The 15,525-nt window shown below is 41.2% G+C and overlaps 1 protein-coding gene across 4 annotated transcripts in view; it reads left to right on the top strand.

The window, feature by feature from the left end:
* PCMT1 (protein-L-isoaspartate (D-aspartate) O-methyltransferase) overlaps nt 1-15,525 on the top strand; it is a 60,131-nt gene that overhangs the window by 19,761 nt on the left and 24,845 nt on the right. For all 4 annotated transcript variants that reach the window (XM_015137137.3, XM_001083841.5, XM_015137139.3 and 1 more), the window contains exons 2-3: nt 553-657; nt 2,222-2,253. In XM_015137137.3, coding sequence (XP_014992623.1) covers nt 553-657; nt 2,222-2,253 — 137 coding nt within the window. The remainder of the gene's footprint in view (nt 1-552; nt 658-2,221; nt 2,254-15,525) is intronic.

The following is a 15,525-nucleotide window of genomic DNA, read 5'->3' on the forward strand; positions in this document are numbered from 1 at the left end:
TTACCCCCACTCCCACCCCCAAATCCAGTCAGTCAGGTATATATTACCTACCAAATATAACTCATTATCCTACTTTTCTGTGTCCTTGCTGTTGCTGAAGACTAGGTTGGGCCCGGCGCTGTGGCTCACGCCTGTAGTACAGCTTTGGGAGGCTGAGGTGGGTGAATCATGAGGTCAGGAGATGAAGGCCAGCCTGGCTAACACAGTGAAACCCCATCCCTACTGAAAATACAAAAAATTAGCTGGGCGTGGTGGCGAGTGCCTGTAGTCCCAGATACTGGGGAGACTGAGGCAGGAGAATGGCGGGAACCCAGGAGGTAGAGCCTGCAGTGAGCCAAGATGGAGCCACTGCACTCCAGCCTGGGGGACAGAGCCAGATTCTGTCTCAAAAAAAAAAAAAAAGAAACCAGGTTGCTGTTACCTAGTCCATTGCAACAACTTCCAATCATTCTCTCTTCCAGTTCAGTCTCTACAGCATAACTGGTGTAATCATTCTAAAATACGTCTGATCGTGTCTTTCTCTTCTGAAAATATTTGCCTCATTTGTTTCAGAAAACGGAATCATCAAGACAGATAAAGTATTTGAAGTGATGCTAGCTACAGACCGCTCTCACTATGCAAAATGTAACCCTTACATGGATTCTCCACAATCAATAGGTAAGCTTTAGATTTCTGAAAACATCACATTTTTCATCATTTACTTTATGATTTTGGTAAGTAGAAAAAGCCTGGGACACAGATATTTATCTATTATTACCTTCTTAATTTGAATTTTATGACTCAGCAAGTTTCATAATCCCAAACGTGCCTATTTTGATAAAATTATGTATGTTTTTCTGTTTTCTGTTTTCTCAAACAATGTATACATAGTATAAAGAATTAAAAACATTTTTTGAAATAAAATATTTTAGTGAAAAAAACCTTTTTTTTCTGGAGATGGAGTCTCACTCTGTCACCCAGGCTGGAGTGCAGTGGCACAATCTCAGCTCACTGCAGCCTCCGCCTCCTGGGTTCAAGCAATTCTCCTGCCTCAACCTCCTGAGTAGCTGGGATTACAGGCGCGTGCCATCACACCCGGCTAATTTTTTGTATTTTAGTAGAGACGAGGTTTCAGCATGTTGCCCAGGCTGGTCTCGGAACTCCTGAACTCGTGTAATCCACCCACCTTGGCCTCCCAAAGCTCTAAGATTACAGGCATGAGCCACCACACCCTGCTGTAAAACAAAAACAACTTTTAATGAAAACTTAAAGTATTAGCTGAGTTCTGAGTTTTCTTGAGGGGCCTTCGTGTTGACTAGAGATTAGTTTTCAGGTTAGGATTAATTTTTTAAATCAATATTTAAATCAGTAAGTGTGCTTAAGTTATTACTGACTTATCTCCTTTATTTGCCCTGCTTTTTTGGCTTGTGTTTGTTTTTAGAAAGTCCTGTATTTAACTGCTTCTCCTGAAGCAGGTTTTGCTGAACTGCTGAGCCTTGGCAGTGGGCGCCTTTGAGGCTTAGAAGTGCCTCAGGATTGTGTCAGTCGGATGCCATGCTATCTTCTTTTGAAGCACTATAACAGTCAGCAGAGAAGATCCTGGGGAGCTTCTGAACCCCGAAGGCACCTGCTACCACCGCTCAGTGAAACTTGCTTCAGAGGCAGAAAGAAGCAGGTAAATAAGTTTTGAGAAAGCAACACCAGAGGAAAAGAAACTAAAAGTTAAGAACTATGAAAAGATTGTGTGAATTAACATTAGATGATAAGATAAAGAATAAAATGAAGTAGTTTATTGGTCTTTTAAGCTACTTTTTCAGTTATTCTAGTTTTGACAGAAATATGAAGCAATTTCATTTTGCACAGACTTTGTATACCTATTACACATGAAAGCTTATTTTTAAAAAACAATCTGAAGGAAAAACAAGCCAAAAATATATCAACTCTCAACTTACTGAAATTCTTCCTTTCTTAGCTGACTCTACAGGAGAAGAAATTTTTAGCTGCCGTACTTTAGAGGGACTGTTTTACTACATGAGCACATTACCCTTCGGCATGATTATATTTTCTAATTTTAACTGCTGGGTGGCAGTACTCTAATAGATGTAAGTTTTATTTTCTTGAGATCATAAAAGCTAAAAAAGAATTATTGTGAAAAATAACATATGGATGGTAGAAAAGAAATTATGTGAAATAGTGTATTTTTGCAGCTGACTGTATCAGTAGTTCTCTTCTTGTTTTGCAGGTTTCCAAGCAACAATCAGTGCTCCACACATGGTAAGTTAAGTTTGTTCACTTGGTTACAAATGGATCATATTTTTCTCTATAATCATTTACTTTAGTAAAAAAGGTTTAAAGAAAGTTTTAAATTTTTAATTATATCAATTTATCATCTATGAGTTGTGTGGATTGGTAATGAACGTCATTTTCTTTTTTGAATGTCTTATTCTTAATAGAGGGTCTGTAGAAGGAGCTTTATAAGGTAGAAACTGGCATATTAAAGTTTTTGGTGGTTGTCAGTATCTGTGACATGTAAAAATTGAACATAAAAGGTTGGTTAGTAGAGAGTTAATTAAAGGAGATAATATTTTAAATAGTATAATGGACATTTTATAGAAATCTCAAGTTGAATATTTCACATTTTATGTGGAAAATTCATTAGGGAATGTTTAAGTATAAGAGCCATTAAGCTGCATAGCTCTTTGAGAAGGACTTAGTTTGAGTGATCTAGCAGTTTTAATTTGTTGGGAATTTTCTTGGGTTTTATTTTATTTTATTTTATTTTATTTTTTTGAGACCAGTTCTTACTTTGTTTCCCAGGCTGGAATGCAGTGGTATGATCATCACAGCTCACTGCAGCCTTGACTCCTGGGCTCAAGCAGTCCTCCCACCTCAACCTCCCAAAGTGCTAGGATTACAGGCATGAGCCACTGTGCCCAGCCTTTTGGGAGGTTTAAATGTCAGTATTTGAATGAGTGCTCTTGTTTTATTTTGTAGGAAAGAACAATAGCTGTTCTTTTCTTTTTCTTTTTCTTTTTTTTTTTTTTTTTGAGCTGGAGTCTCACACAGTCGCCCAGGCTCGTGTGCAGTGGCGTGATCTTGGCTTGCTGCAACCTCCGCCTCCTGGATTCAAGTGATTCTCCTGCCTCAGGCTCCCAAGTAGCTAGGATTACAGGTGCCTGCCACCACACTCAGCTAATTTTTTGTATTTTTAGGAGAGATGGGGTTTCACCATGTTGGCCTGGCTGGTTTTGAACTCCTGACCTCTGGTGATCCACTCGCCTTTGCCTCCCAAAGTGCTGGCACTATAGGCGTGAGCCACTGCGCCTGGCCAGAACAGTAACTTTTCTGATGCTCTGCAAGTATTTGGGGTTGGAGAAGTTCTTATTTAAACTTAATACTGAAATAAATTCTATTTGTATTTATAGTGAACTGATAATTATACTAGAAGAAAAAGCAGACATAAACATTGAATAGAAATGTCTTTTTGAAACATGATAGAAAACACAGAAGCCATTAAAAAAAATGATACATTTTGAAACTTACATATCTAGGATTTTTGCAGAGAAAAAAATGTTATAAGCAAAAATTAAAGAGGAAAAATTGGCTGTGTGTGGTGGCTCACACGTATGTAATCTCAACACTTTGGGAGGCCGAGGCAGGAATATCGCTTGAAGCCAGGAGTTTGAGACCAGCCTGGGCAACAAAGCAAGATTCTGTCTCTACAAAAAAATTTTTAAAATTAGCTGGGTGTGGTGGCATGTTCCTGTAGTCCTAGCTACAAGGGAGGCCAAGGCAGAAGGATTGTCTGAGTCCAGGAATTTGAGGCTGCAGTGAGCCATGATTGTGCTACTGCACTCCAGCCTGGTTGACAAGAGAGAGACCCTCATCTCAATAATAATAATTAATGATTGAGGGAAATACTGTAATACATTTGACAGCAAGGGAAAATTTCAATATGTAGACATGTATGCATATATTTGTGTTTGTGTGTATCCTGTTAATAAGTAAAAGACCAGTAAGCCCAAAATAAAATGTGTAAAGGACAGGATTGATAGTTCATCGTGGCCGGGTATGGTGGCTCACATCTGTAATCCCAGCACTTTGGGAGGCCAAGGTGGGCGGATCACCTGAGGTCGGGAGTTCGAGATCAGCCTCACCAACATGGAGAAACCCTGTCTCTACTAAAAATACAAAATTAGCTGGGCGTGGTGGCAGATGCTTGTAATCCCAACTACTTGGGAGGCTGAGGCAGGAGAATCGCTTGAACCCGGGAGGCGGAGGTTGTGTTGAGCTGAAATGGTGCCATTGCCCTCCAGCCTGGGCAGCAAGAGTGAAACTATGTTTCAAAAAAAAAAAAAAAAAAGAGGCTCAGATAGTTCATTGAACAGAAATAGAAATGACAGTGACATTTAAACAAATGAAAAGATGCCATCTTCACGTATTAAATTTTTTTTTTTTTTGAGATGGAGTCTTGCTCTGTGGCCCAGGCTGTAGTGCAGTGGCGTGATCTCAGCTCACTGCAACCTCCGCCCCCTGGGTTCAAGCAATTCTCGTGCCTCACTCAGCCTCCCTCGTAGCTGGGATTATAGGCATGTGCTACCATGCCTGGCTAATTTTTGTATTTTTAGTGGAGATGGGGTTTCGCCATGTTGGCCAAGCTTGTCTCAAACTCCTGACCTCAAGTGATCCATCTGCCTTGGCCTCCCAAAGTGCTGGGATTACAGGCGTGAGCCACTGTGCCTGGCCATTAAAAATTTTTTTTGTAGAGACAGGACCTCACCTCAGGTTGGTCTTGAACTCCTGGGCTCTAGTGATCCTCTTGCTTTGGCCTTCTAAAATGCTGGATTACAGGCATGAGCCACCATGCCCAGCCTCATCGTCACTTATACTTAGTAAATTGCAAATTAGCACTATAATGAGGTACCAGTTTTCAACTATCAGATTGTTAGAGATTAAAAACTTTGATACTCTGTATCGGAAATGGAAAACTGGCAGTCACATACTTTTTTGTGTGGGAGAGTAAATTGAATGTTTTTGGAAGACAGTTTGGCAGTATCTATCAAAATGTGAAATAAATATAACTTAGATTTCCCAGTTTTATTTCAAGATATTTGTCCCATAATATAGTTACATGAGTGCAGAATGACTTGTTATTTATTGACGTCTTATTTATTATAATTATAAAAAATAGCAATGTCCACAAATGGTGGATGGTTAATAAATTATAGTACAGATGCTCCTTGACTTACATGGAGTTATGTCCCTATAAATCCATCATAAGTTGAAAATACTGTAACTCTAAAATGCATTTAATATTCTTAGCCTACCAAACTTCATAGCTTAGCCTTGCTTACCTTAAATGTGCTCAGAACACTTACATTAGACTATAGTTGGGCAAAATCAACTAACACGAAGTCTATTTTATAATAAAATGGTGACTATCACGTGTAATTTATTGAATATTTTGCTGAAAGTGAAAAATAGAATGGATGTATGGGTACTCGAAGTACAATTTGTACAGAATGTGTATCATTTTTACATCATTGTAAAGTCGAGAAATCATACGTTGAACCACTGTTAAGTCAGGGACCATTTTAACCTCCATGTTGTGGAGTATTGTGAGACGGTTAAATGAAGGAGCTCTGCAAGTACAAATATGACAAAGTCTTCAAGAAATACAGTATAATACTTACAGGTAGTTTTTTGGGTGGGAAAAATAAGAATGAAACAGTATAAAAGTTGAGTCCCAAAGGGTATTTAGAACATTCTTTAATGTGTGAAAATCACATATGCACACATACTTGTACATATATGTTTTTCTTTGGGAATGAAAACTAAAAATGATTTATTCTAAGATAGGGAATTAGCTTATTTGGGACATACGAGTGGAAGTGAGATCTGATTTTCACTGTATGTCCTTGATCTGTTATCAATTTCTTTTTCTTTCTTTCTTTCTTTCTCTTTCTTTCTTTCTTTCTTTCTTTCTTTCTTTCTTTCTTTCTTTCTTTCTCTTTTCTTTTCTTTTCTTTTCTTTTCTTTTCTTTTCTTTTCTTTTCTTTCTTCTTCCTTTTTTTTTTTTTTTGAGACACTGTCTCACTCTGTTGTCCAGGCTGGAGTGCAGTGGGGTGATCTTGGCTTACTGCAACCTCTGCCACCCGGGTTCAAACAATTCTCCTGCCTTAGCCTCTCAAATAGCTGGGATTACAGATGTACACCACCACGCCTGGCTAATTTTTGTATTTTTAGTAGAGACAGGGTTTTGTTACGTTGGCCAGGCTGGTCTTGAACTGCTGGCCTCAGGTGATCTGCCTGCCTCAGCCTTCCAAAGTGCTGGGATTACAAACTCGAGCCACTGTGCCTGACCTGTTATCAATTTCTTTATTCCTTTTTCTTAATTTTTTAACATTTTAATTTATTATTATTATTATTATTGAGATGGAGTCTCCCTCTGTCGCCCAGGCTGGAGTGCAGTGGCACAATCTCAGCTTAGTGAAACCTTTGCCTCCCAGGTTCAAGTGATTCTCCTGCCTCAGCTTCCTGAGTAGCTGGATTTATAGGCGCCTGCCACCACGCCTGGCTAATTTTTGTATTTTTAGTAGAGACGGGATTTCACCATGTTGGCCAGGCTGGTCTCAAACTCCTGACCTCAAGTGATCCATCCTCCTTGGCCTCCCAAAGTGCTGGGATTACAGGCCTGAGCCGCTGCACCTAGCCCTTAAGTTTTTAGTTTTTGGTTTTTTTTGAGACAGGGTCTTGCTGTGTTGCCCAGGCTGGAGTACAGAGGCATGATAATGGCTCACTGCAGCCTAGACCTGCTGGGCTTAAAAGATCCTCCCATCTTAGCCTCCTGAGTAGCTGGGACTATAGGCACATACCACCACCCCTAACTTTTTAAAAACATTTTCTTTAGAGATGAGGTCTCAATGTGTTGCTCAAACTAGTTCTGAACCCTGGAGCTCAAGTGATCCTCCCACCTCAGCCTCCCAAAGTGTTAGGATTACAGGCGTGAGCCACTGGTCCTGGCTTTCTTTTTTCTTTAAACCACAGATTAGGAATGGCTTTTTTGTATATTACCTATTCAGTAAGTGATTAAAAAGAAAAGTTACAGTCTTAAGATAATCTGCAAACAGTTTGAACTACTACTGAAGGGGGAATTAACGAATTTTGTAAGTATAATGGTTGAAAAATGTATTCTTTTTCTTGAAGGTAGAATGTAATATAGCACTCCCGCTCTGGCAGGAGGCCAGGTTAAGAGAGAATATTAACTGCTTATCCCTCCTTTGTGCCCAGAGAGGCTTATCTGTGTTCCATCGTTTTACATTCCTTGAGGCACAGTGATTTCTTGCTTCCCTCCCTAGCTCGGCTGTAAAGTCACAAGGTTGATAAGCAATTGCTACAAAAGCATGTATTCCCAAGGATGTAAGACAGGGTGTAGCAAATGTAAAAGACTAATTGACTGCCTTTGTTCTTGCTTCTGCAAGTACGCTTCCTGCAGCACGAAACTCCCGCCACAAACTGCTTGAAAGGTGATTGATCCCCTTGTTCAGGGATCAGACTTTCTGGACCCTAGTCCAACTGAGCTGGTGATCACCTTTAAATAATTAAACACTCTCCTGAACTGAGCTCAGTCTGTCCCATCTCTGATTTGTCCCACAACACTACCTAAATGAAAGATTTATACAGAAGCATGAATGTGACTGGGTGCAGTGGCTCACGCCTGTAACCCTAATACTTTGGGAGGCCGAGGCAGGTGGGTCATCTGAGGTCAGGAGTTCGAGACCGGCCTGGCCAACATGGCAATATCCCGTCTCTACTAAAAATACAAAAATTAGCCAGGTGTGGTGGCAGGCACCTATAATCCCAGGTACTCAGGAGGCTGAGACAGGAGAATCACTTGGACCTGGCTTGGGGGTGCAGGTTGCAGTGAGCCAAAATTGCGCCACTTCACTCCAGCCTGGGCAAAAGAGCAAAACTCTGACTCAAAAAAAAAAAAAAAAAAAGAAGCATGAATGCTAAAAGTTATTTTGGAGAACCAGTATCTAGCATGGTTGGGAAATTCACTGGAGTGGTGTGCTTTCAGGTATTAAGGGAAATACTTAGTGATTTTTTTCTTTCCCCTGAAGTTTGGTCTGGGTGTCCAGTTTATTGCTGAACAAAGCATAGCAATTACTTGAAGGCAAAGGATGCATTTTAAAACAACAATACAAAACAGCTTTATTAAGGTATAATTCTTGGCTAGGCACAGTGCCTTGAGCCGATAATCCCAGCACTTTGGGAGGCCGAGGCCGGAGGATCTCTTGAGCCCGGCAGTTTGGGACCAGCCTGGGCAACATGGTGAGATCCCATCTCTACAAAAAATAAAAAACATTTAGCTGGGCGTGATAGTACATGCCTGTGGTCCCAGCTATTCTGCAGACTGAGGTGGAAGAATTGCTTGAGCCTGGGAGATGGAGGCTGCAGTGACTCATGATCACACCACTATACTTCTGCCTAGGTGACAGATCAAGACCCTGTCTCAGAAAAAAAAAAAAAAGATATAATTCTTATACTACAGAATTCATCCCTTTAAAGTGTAGAATTCTGTGGTTTTTAGTTTATTCAGAGTTACACAAACATCACCACTATCTAATATGAGAAGGTTTTCATCACTGCAGAAAGAAACCTTCCTTATACCCATTAGCGGTCAGATCCCAACCCCTGCTCTGCTCAGATCCTGGCAACTACTAATCTATTATTTGTTTCTATAGATTTGCCTATTCTGGACATTTCATATAAATAGAATCATACAATATGTTGCCTTTTATGACTGACTTTTTAGATTTAGCATAATGTTTTCAAGATTTATCCCTGTTTTAGTGTGAATCAGTACTTCTCTCCTTTTTATGACTGACTAATAGCCCTTTGTGTGGCTATACAACATTTATCTATTAACTGCTGATGGACATTTGGATTGTTTCCAGTGTTTGGCTATTCTAAATAATGCTGCCGTGAACATTTGTGTACAAATTTTTGTGTGTTTTCCTTTCTCTCGAGTATTTACCTAGGGTTGGAATTACCAGATCATATATGAAAACTCTATGAGTAACATTTTGAAGAATGGCCAAACCATTTTTCAAAGTAGCTGCACCATTTTACAGTCCCACTGGCAATGTATGAGGGTTCCAGTTTCTCTGCTTCCTTGTTAACATTTGTTATTTTCTTTTTTTAAAAAAATTTTATCCATCCTAGTGACTATGAAGTGGTATCTCATTGTGGTTTTGATTTGCATTTCCCTAATGATGAATGATGTTGAGCATCTTTTCATGTGCATATTGGCCATTTCTGTATCTTCTTTGGAGAAACATTTATTCAGTCTCTTACCCCTTTCTTGTTTGTTTGTTTATTTTTAATAATTAAAACTGTTTTTTTTTTTTTCCTGAGACATAGTCTCACTCTGTCACCCAGGCTGGAGTGCAGTAGTGCCATCTCAGCTCACTGCAACCTCCGCCTCCCAGGTTCAAGCAATTCTCCTGCCTCAGCCTCCTGAGTAGCTAGGATTACAGGCATGCAACCATACCCAGCTAATTTTTCTATTTTTAGTAGAGACAGGGTTTCACCATGTTGGCCAGGCTGGTCTTGAACTCCTGACCTCGTGATCCGCCTGCCTCAGCCTCCCAAAGTGTTGGGATTACAGGCGTGAGCCACCACACCCAGCCAAAAAAATTTTTTTTAAAGACAGGGTCTTGCTATGTCGCCCAGGCTGGTCTCAAACTCCTGAGCTCAAGCAATCCTCCTGCGTGTGCCTCCCAAAGTGCTGGGATTACAAGCATAAGCCACCACACCTGGCCTCTTGACCATTTCTTAATTGGGTTATTTGTCTTTTTATTGTCAAAACTGTATTTTATATAAATGCATTGAAAATTTTAATTGTGGTAAAATACACATAACATAAAATTTACCATCTTAACCATTTTAAGTGTACCATTTAGTAGTGTTAAGTACATTTACATTGTTATGCAATCAATCTTCAGAACACTTTTCTTTTTTTTTTTTTTTTTTTTTTGAGACGGAGTCTCGCTGTGTCACCCAGGCTGGAGTGCAGTGGCGCGATCTCGGCTCACTGCAAGCTCCGCCTCCCGGGTTTACGCCATTCTCCTGCCTCAGCCTCCGAGTAGCTGGGACTACAGGCGCCCGCCACCACGCCCGGCTAGTTTTTTGTATTTTTAGTAGAGACGGGGTTTCACCATGTTAGCCAGGATGGTCTCGATCTCCTGACTTCGTGATCCACCCGCCTCGGCCTCCCAAAGTACTGGGATTACAGGCTTGAGCCACCGCGCCTGGCCAGAACACTTTTCATCTTGCACAACTAATACTCTATACTCATTCAATAACAATTTCCCAGTTTTCCCATTCTTTCTTTACCTCAGCCCCTGGCAACCACCATTCTATTTTCTGTTTCTATGAATTTGGCTCCTCTAGGTACGTCATATAAGTGGAATCATAAAGTGTTTGTCTTTTTGTGACTGGCTTTTTTCACTTAGCATATGTCATAGCTTATGTCAGAATTTTCTCCCAAAATGGATGCATTTTTAATGACTTATATTTTCTGAGTAATCTATGACTCTTAATAAGGAAAACGTATATATCTATGTATATATATAGTTACATGGAACATCTATATGAATGTTTATATGTAGGCACATACAGACAGTAAGCATACAGTGCAAGATGTGAGTAGGGTAAAATATTTTTAATTGTATTATATGAACAAGCAGTTGTGATCTTGAATCATTTATTGCATAAATCTTAGCAGTATTGTAGGAGAAGCAGAAAGTGAGGATGCAAAGAGAAATGACGTCTACATCTAGTGAACCTTAAAATCACAAGCTTGGAAGTAACTATAATCCTGGAATATTTTCCAAACCTATGAAGAAAAATGTGATGGGTGCAGTGGTGAAGAGATTAAAAGCAACCTGTTAAAATGGTATCCTGGTAGCAGTGAGTACACCTGGCATCCAGGTTTGGGATCCTAAATACCACTGTTTACTAAAAGAGTTGAGTACCCCTTGGAGTAGTGACTGACATCTGTCAAGTGAGGAAGTACTCAAAGGCTGAGGAGGTAATGTGGGAAGGACATAGGAGCAGATTTGAAGAGGCTCCCAAAGGCCAAATTGGAGAGGATTTGAGAATCAACAAGAATAATGATGGTAACAGATTATAGCACAGTGAATTGAAAAAGAAAAATTTATGAGTCTGTGGAGACTTGGAAAAAAACCAAAAAGGCCGGGTGCGGTGGCTCAAGCCTGTAATCCCAGCACTTTGGGAGGCCGAGACGGGCGGATCACGAGGTCAGGAGATCGAGACCATCCTGGCTAACACGGTGAAACCCCGTCTCTACTAAAAACTACAAAAAAAACTAGCCGGGCGTGGTGGCAGGCGCCTGTAGTCCCAGCTACTCGGGAGGCTGAGGCAGGAGAATGGCGTGAACCCGGGAGGCGGAGCTTGCAGTGAGCTGAGATCCGGCCACTGCACTCCAGCCTGGGCGACAGAGCGAGACTCCGTCTCAAAAAAAAAAAAAAAAGAAAAAAACCAAAAAGAGCAAGACAGGGAAAAAAGTGAAAATGTGTTTTGGTTTTTTTTTTTTCAGAAAAACAGAAGAATGTTAATTAATGTAGAAGGAATAATGAAATTTTAAAAATCAGTATTTTGGCTGGATGCAGTGGCTCATGCCTGTAATCTCAGCACTTCAGGAGGCCCAGCAGGTAGATCCCTTGAGCCCAGGAGTTCAAAACCACCCTGGGCAACAAAGCAAGACCCTGACTCTACAAAAATAAAAATAAAGATCACTATTTTGTAATCATCAATGTAATGAATTAGGCAAAGATTATTAATGAATCTAAAACCATTAGGAGGAAGATGGTTGGAGAACAAAAATACTCATGTAGACTCAAATTAGTACTCTAAATATTATTATTATTTTTCAAGTCAGAGTCTTGCTCCGTTACCCAGGCTGGATGCAGTGGCAAGATCTTGGCTCACTGCAACCTCTGCCTTCTGGGTGCAACCTCCGCCTTCTGGGTTCAAGCAATTCTTCTGCCTTAGCCTCCCAAATAGCTGGGATTACAGGCATGCACCACCATGCGTGGATCATTTCTGTATTTTTAGTAGAGACGGGGTTTCACCATGTTAGCCAGACTGGTCTCGAACTCCTGACCTCATGATCCACCCACCTCAGCCTCCCAAAGTGCTGGGATTAGAGGCGTAAGCCACCACACCTGGCCCACATATTATCAATTATAAAGAGAAAAATATGCCTTGAAAGTAGAGTGATCTATTGGTGACCACATTTACTGAGTGGTTGAGGTTGACATGTCCAGTGGTGAGGTGGTCCAATATTATATACTTCGTAATGTGATGCTCTGGGGAAGTTGCATAGCAAGACCTGTGTGTGTTCTTGCTAGAAGTCTTTGATCTGAATCTAACCCTGAGGAAGTAGACACATCTAGAATGTGGTGCATTATGTGTGGGGACAACTGGACAGGACTCTTTTTTTTTCTTTTTTTTTCCCCTGAGGCAGGGTCTTGCTCTGTTGCCCAGGCTAGAGTGCAAAAGATCATAACTCACTCTAACCTCAAACTCTTCAGCTCCAGTGATCTTCCCACCTCTGCCTCCCAAGGAGCTAGGACTATAGGCATGTGCCATGACCCACACGCAGATAATTTTTAACTTTTTTATAGACATACGGTCTCAACTATGTTGTCCAGGCTGATTTCAAACTCCTGGCCTCAAGTTATCCTTCCACTTTGGCCCTTCAAAGCACTCGGATTATAGGTATAAGTCACCATGCCTTGCCAGAACTCCTTAAATGAGTCAGTGTCTGAAGAACAGAGCAAAGTGATAGGTGGAGGAAGATAATTGGGGGAACATTCTAGACTGGCAAATGTAATTGCATGAACCTTGAATATATTGGGGAAAAAAACAGCCATTTAACACATATTTGTGTGTTACCCCTAAAAGGGTTCTGTGGAACATTAAGGACTTTCTGGTTTGAAAGTTTGAAATCTCTTGGATTATGTGAGGCTGCATCTATTAAAGGCCTTCTCTCAGCCAGGTGCGGTGGCTCAGGCCTGTAATCCTAGCACTTTGGGAGGCCGAGGCGGGCGGATCACAAGGTCAGGAGATCGAGACCACGGTGAAACCCCGTCTCTACTAAAAATACAAAAAATTAGCCGGGCGCGGTGGGGGGCGCCTGTAGTCCCAGCTACTCAGGAGGCTGAGGCAGGAGAATGGCGTGAACCTGGGAGGCGGAGCTTTCATTGAGCCGAGATCGCGCCACTGCACTCCAGCCTGGGCGAAAGAGCGAGACTCCGTCTCAAAAAAAAAAAAAAAAGGCCTTCTCTCTATGTATTAGTTGGGGGAAAAGATAGCTTTAACTTTTAAAAAATTCTTTAAGCTCCCAAGTGCTTGGAAACCTTAGCTTTAAATAAATACACAACTTTTTATTATGGAAAATTATGGAAGAATTCCAGTACAATGTATACAAATAAAATAGTGTAATGAACCTATAAATCACCCAGCTCGAATAATGACCAACAATTTGCTAATCTTGTTTTATCTAACTCTCTCTCTCTCTCTTTTTTTTTTTTTTTTTTGAGGCAGAGTCATGCTCTGTGGCCCAGGCTGGATGCAGTAGCACAATCTCAGCTCACTGCAGCCTTCCCCTGCTGGGTTCAAACCCTCCTCTCATCTTGGCCTCTCAAGTAGCTGGGACTACAGGTGTGCACCACCACGTCCACCTCATTTTTGTATTTTTGTAGAGATGGGGTATCGCTGTGTTGCCCAGGCTGGTCTTGAACTCCTGAACTCAAGTGATCTGCCCACCTCGGCCTCCGAAAGACTGGGATTACAGGCTGTGAACCACTGCTCTTGGTGTAACTCTCTCTTTTGCTGAAGTATTTTAAAGCAAATCCCAAACATACAGAATATTATTTGATCCCTGGATACTTTATTTATTTATTTATTTATTTATTTATTTTTGAGACGGAGTCTCGCTGTGTCACCCAGGCTGGAGTGCAGTGGCGCGATCTCGGCTCACTGCAAGCTCCGCCTCCCGGATTTACGCCATTCTCCTGCCTCAGCCTCCGAGTAGCTGGGACTACAGGCGCCGGCCACCACGCCCGGCTAGTTTTTTGTATTTTTAGTAGAGACGGGGTTTCACCATGTTAGCCAGGATGGTCTTGATCTCCTGACTTCGTGATCCACCCGCCTCGGCCTCCCAAAGTACTGGGATTACAGGCTTGAGCCACCGCGCCCGGCCCCCTGGATACTTTATTATAAATCTCAATGACTTTAAAAATAAACTATAATGCCATTATCATACCTAACAATGTTCCTTAATATCTTATGTCTAGTGCATGTTCAAACTTTGCCAGGTGCTTAAGAATTTTCATAGTTAATTTGCTTAAATCAGTATCCACACACAGTCTATATGTTGCATCTTTTTGGTCTTGTTTCAGTTTTTTAAAGTCTCTTTTAATTTTTAAAGAAAGACCCCTTTCTTTTTTTAAATGCTATTTGTTTATTGACAAAACTATTTTTGTCAATTCTATATTTGTTATATAGAATTTCTCATATTCTGAATTTGGTTAATTGTTTCCTGGTGGTGGTTGACTTCTTTTTTTTTTTTTTTTTTTTGGAGACGGAGTCTCGCTCTGTCGCCCAGGCTGGAAGTGCAGTGGCCGGATCTCAGCTCACTGCAAGCTCCGCCTCCCAGGTTTACGCCATTCTCCTGCCTCAGCCTCCCGAGTAGCTGGGACAACAGGCACCCGCCACCTCGTCCGGCTAGTTTTTTGTATTTTTTAGTAGAGACGGGGTTTCACCGTATTAGCCAGGATGGTCTCGATCTCCTGACCTCGTGATCCATCTGTCTCGGCCTCCCAAAGTGCTGGGATTACAGGCTTGAGCCACCGCACCTGGCCTGACTTATTCTTGAAACGTTTTTTTTTTTTTCAGGAACACTTCCTAATGGTCCTTCCTGTTGCATCACATCAGGAGGTCCATAACGTCTGGTCATCCACTTTTAGTGATTAGAATAAGTAGTTGTCAGTTTTTTTTTTTAAATTGTTACACACAGAGTATAGTTCACACATCTCAAGTGTACAGGTTGGTGAATTTTAACACAGTATGCATGTATAACCACTACCCAGGACATTTTCAGCATCTTAGAAGGTTCTCTTGTGCCCTCCCTTAATTATCCCCCAGCCCCAAGGTAACCAGTATTTTGGCTTTTATCACCTAGATTCGTTTTGTAGAATAGGGCATTTTCGTTCCTTCTCTTTGGGATTGGCTATTTTTGTTGATAAAATGTTTTTAATTTTTTTTTTTTTGAGACGGAATCTCGCTGTCACCCAGGCTGGAGTGCAGTGGTACGATCTTGGCTCACTGCAACATCAACCTCCCCGGTTCAAGCGATTTTCCTGCCTCAGCTTCCCAAGTAGCTGGGATTACAGGTGCCTGCCATCATGCCTGGCTAATTTTTTGTATTTTTAGCTGAGACGGGGTTTTATC

The sequence above is a fragment of the Macaca mulatta genome, chromosome 4 (genome assembly GCF_049350105.2).
Source record: "Macaca mulatta isolate MMU2019108-1 chromosome 4, T2T-MMU8v2.0, whole genome shotgun sequence".
Taxonomy (NCBI): Eukaryota; Metazoa; Chordata; class Mammalia; order Primates; family Cercopithecidae; genus Macaca; species Macaca mulatta.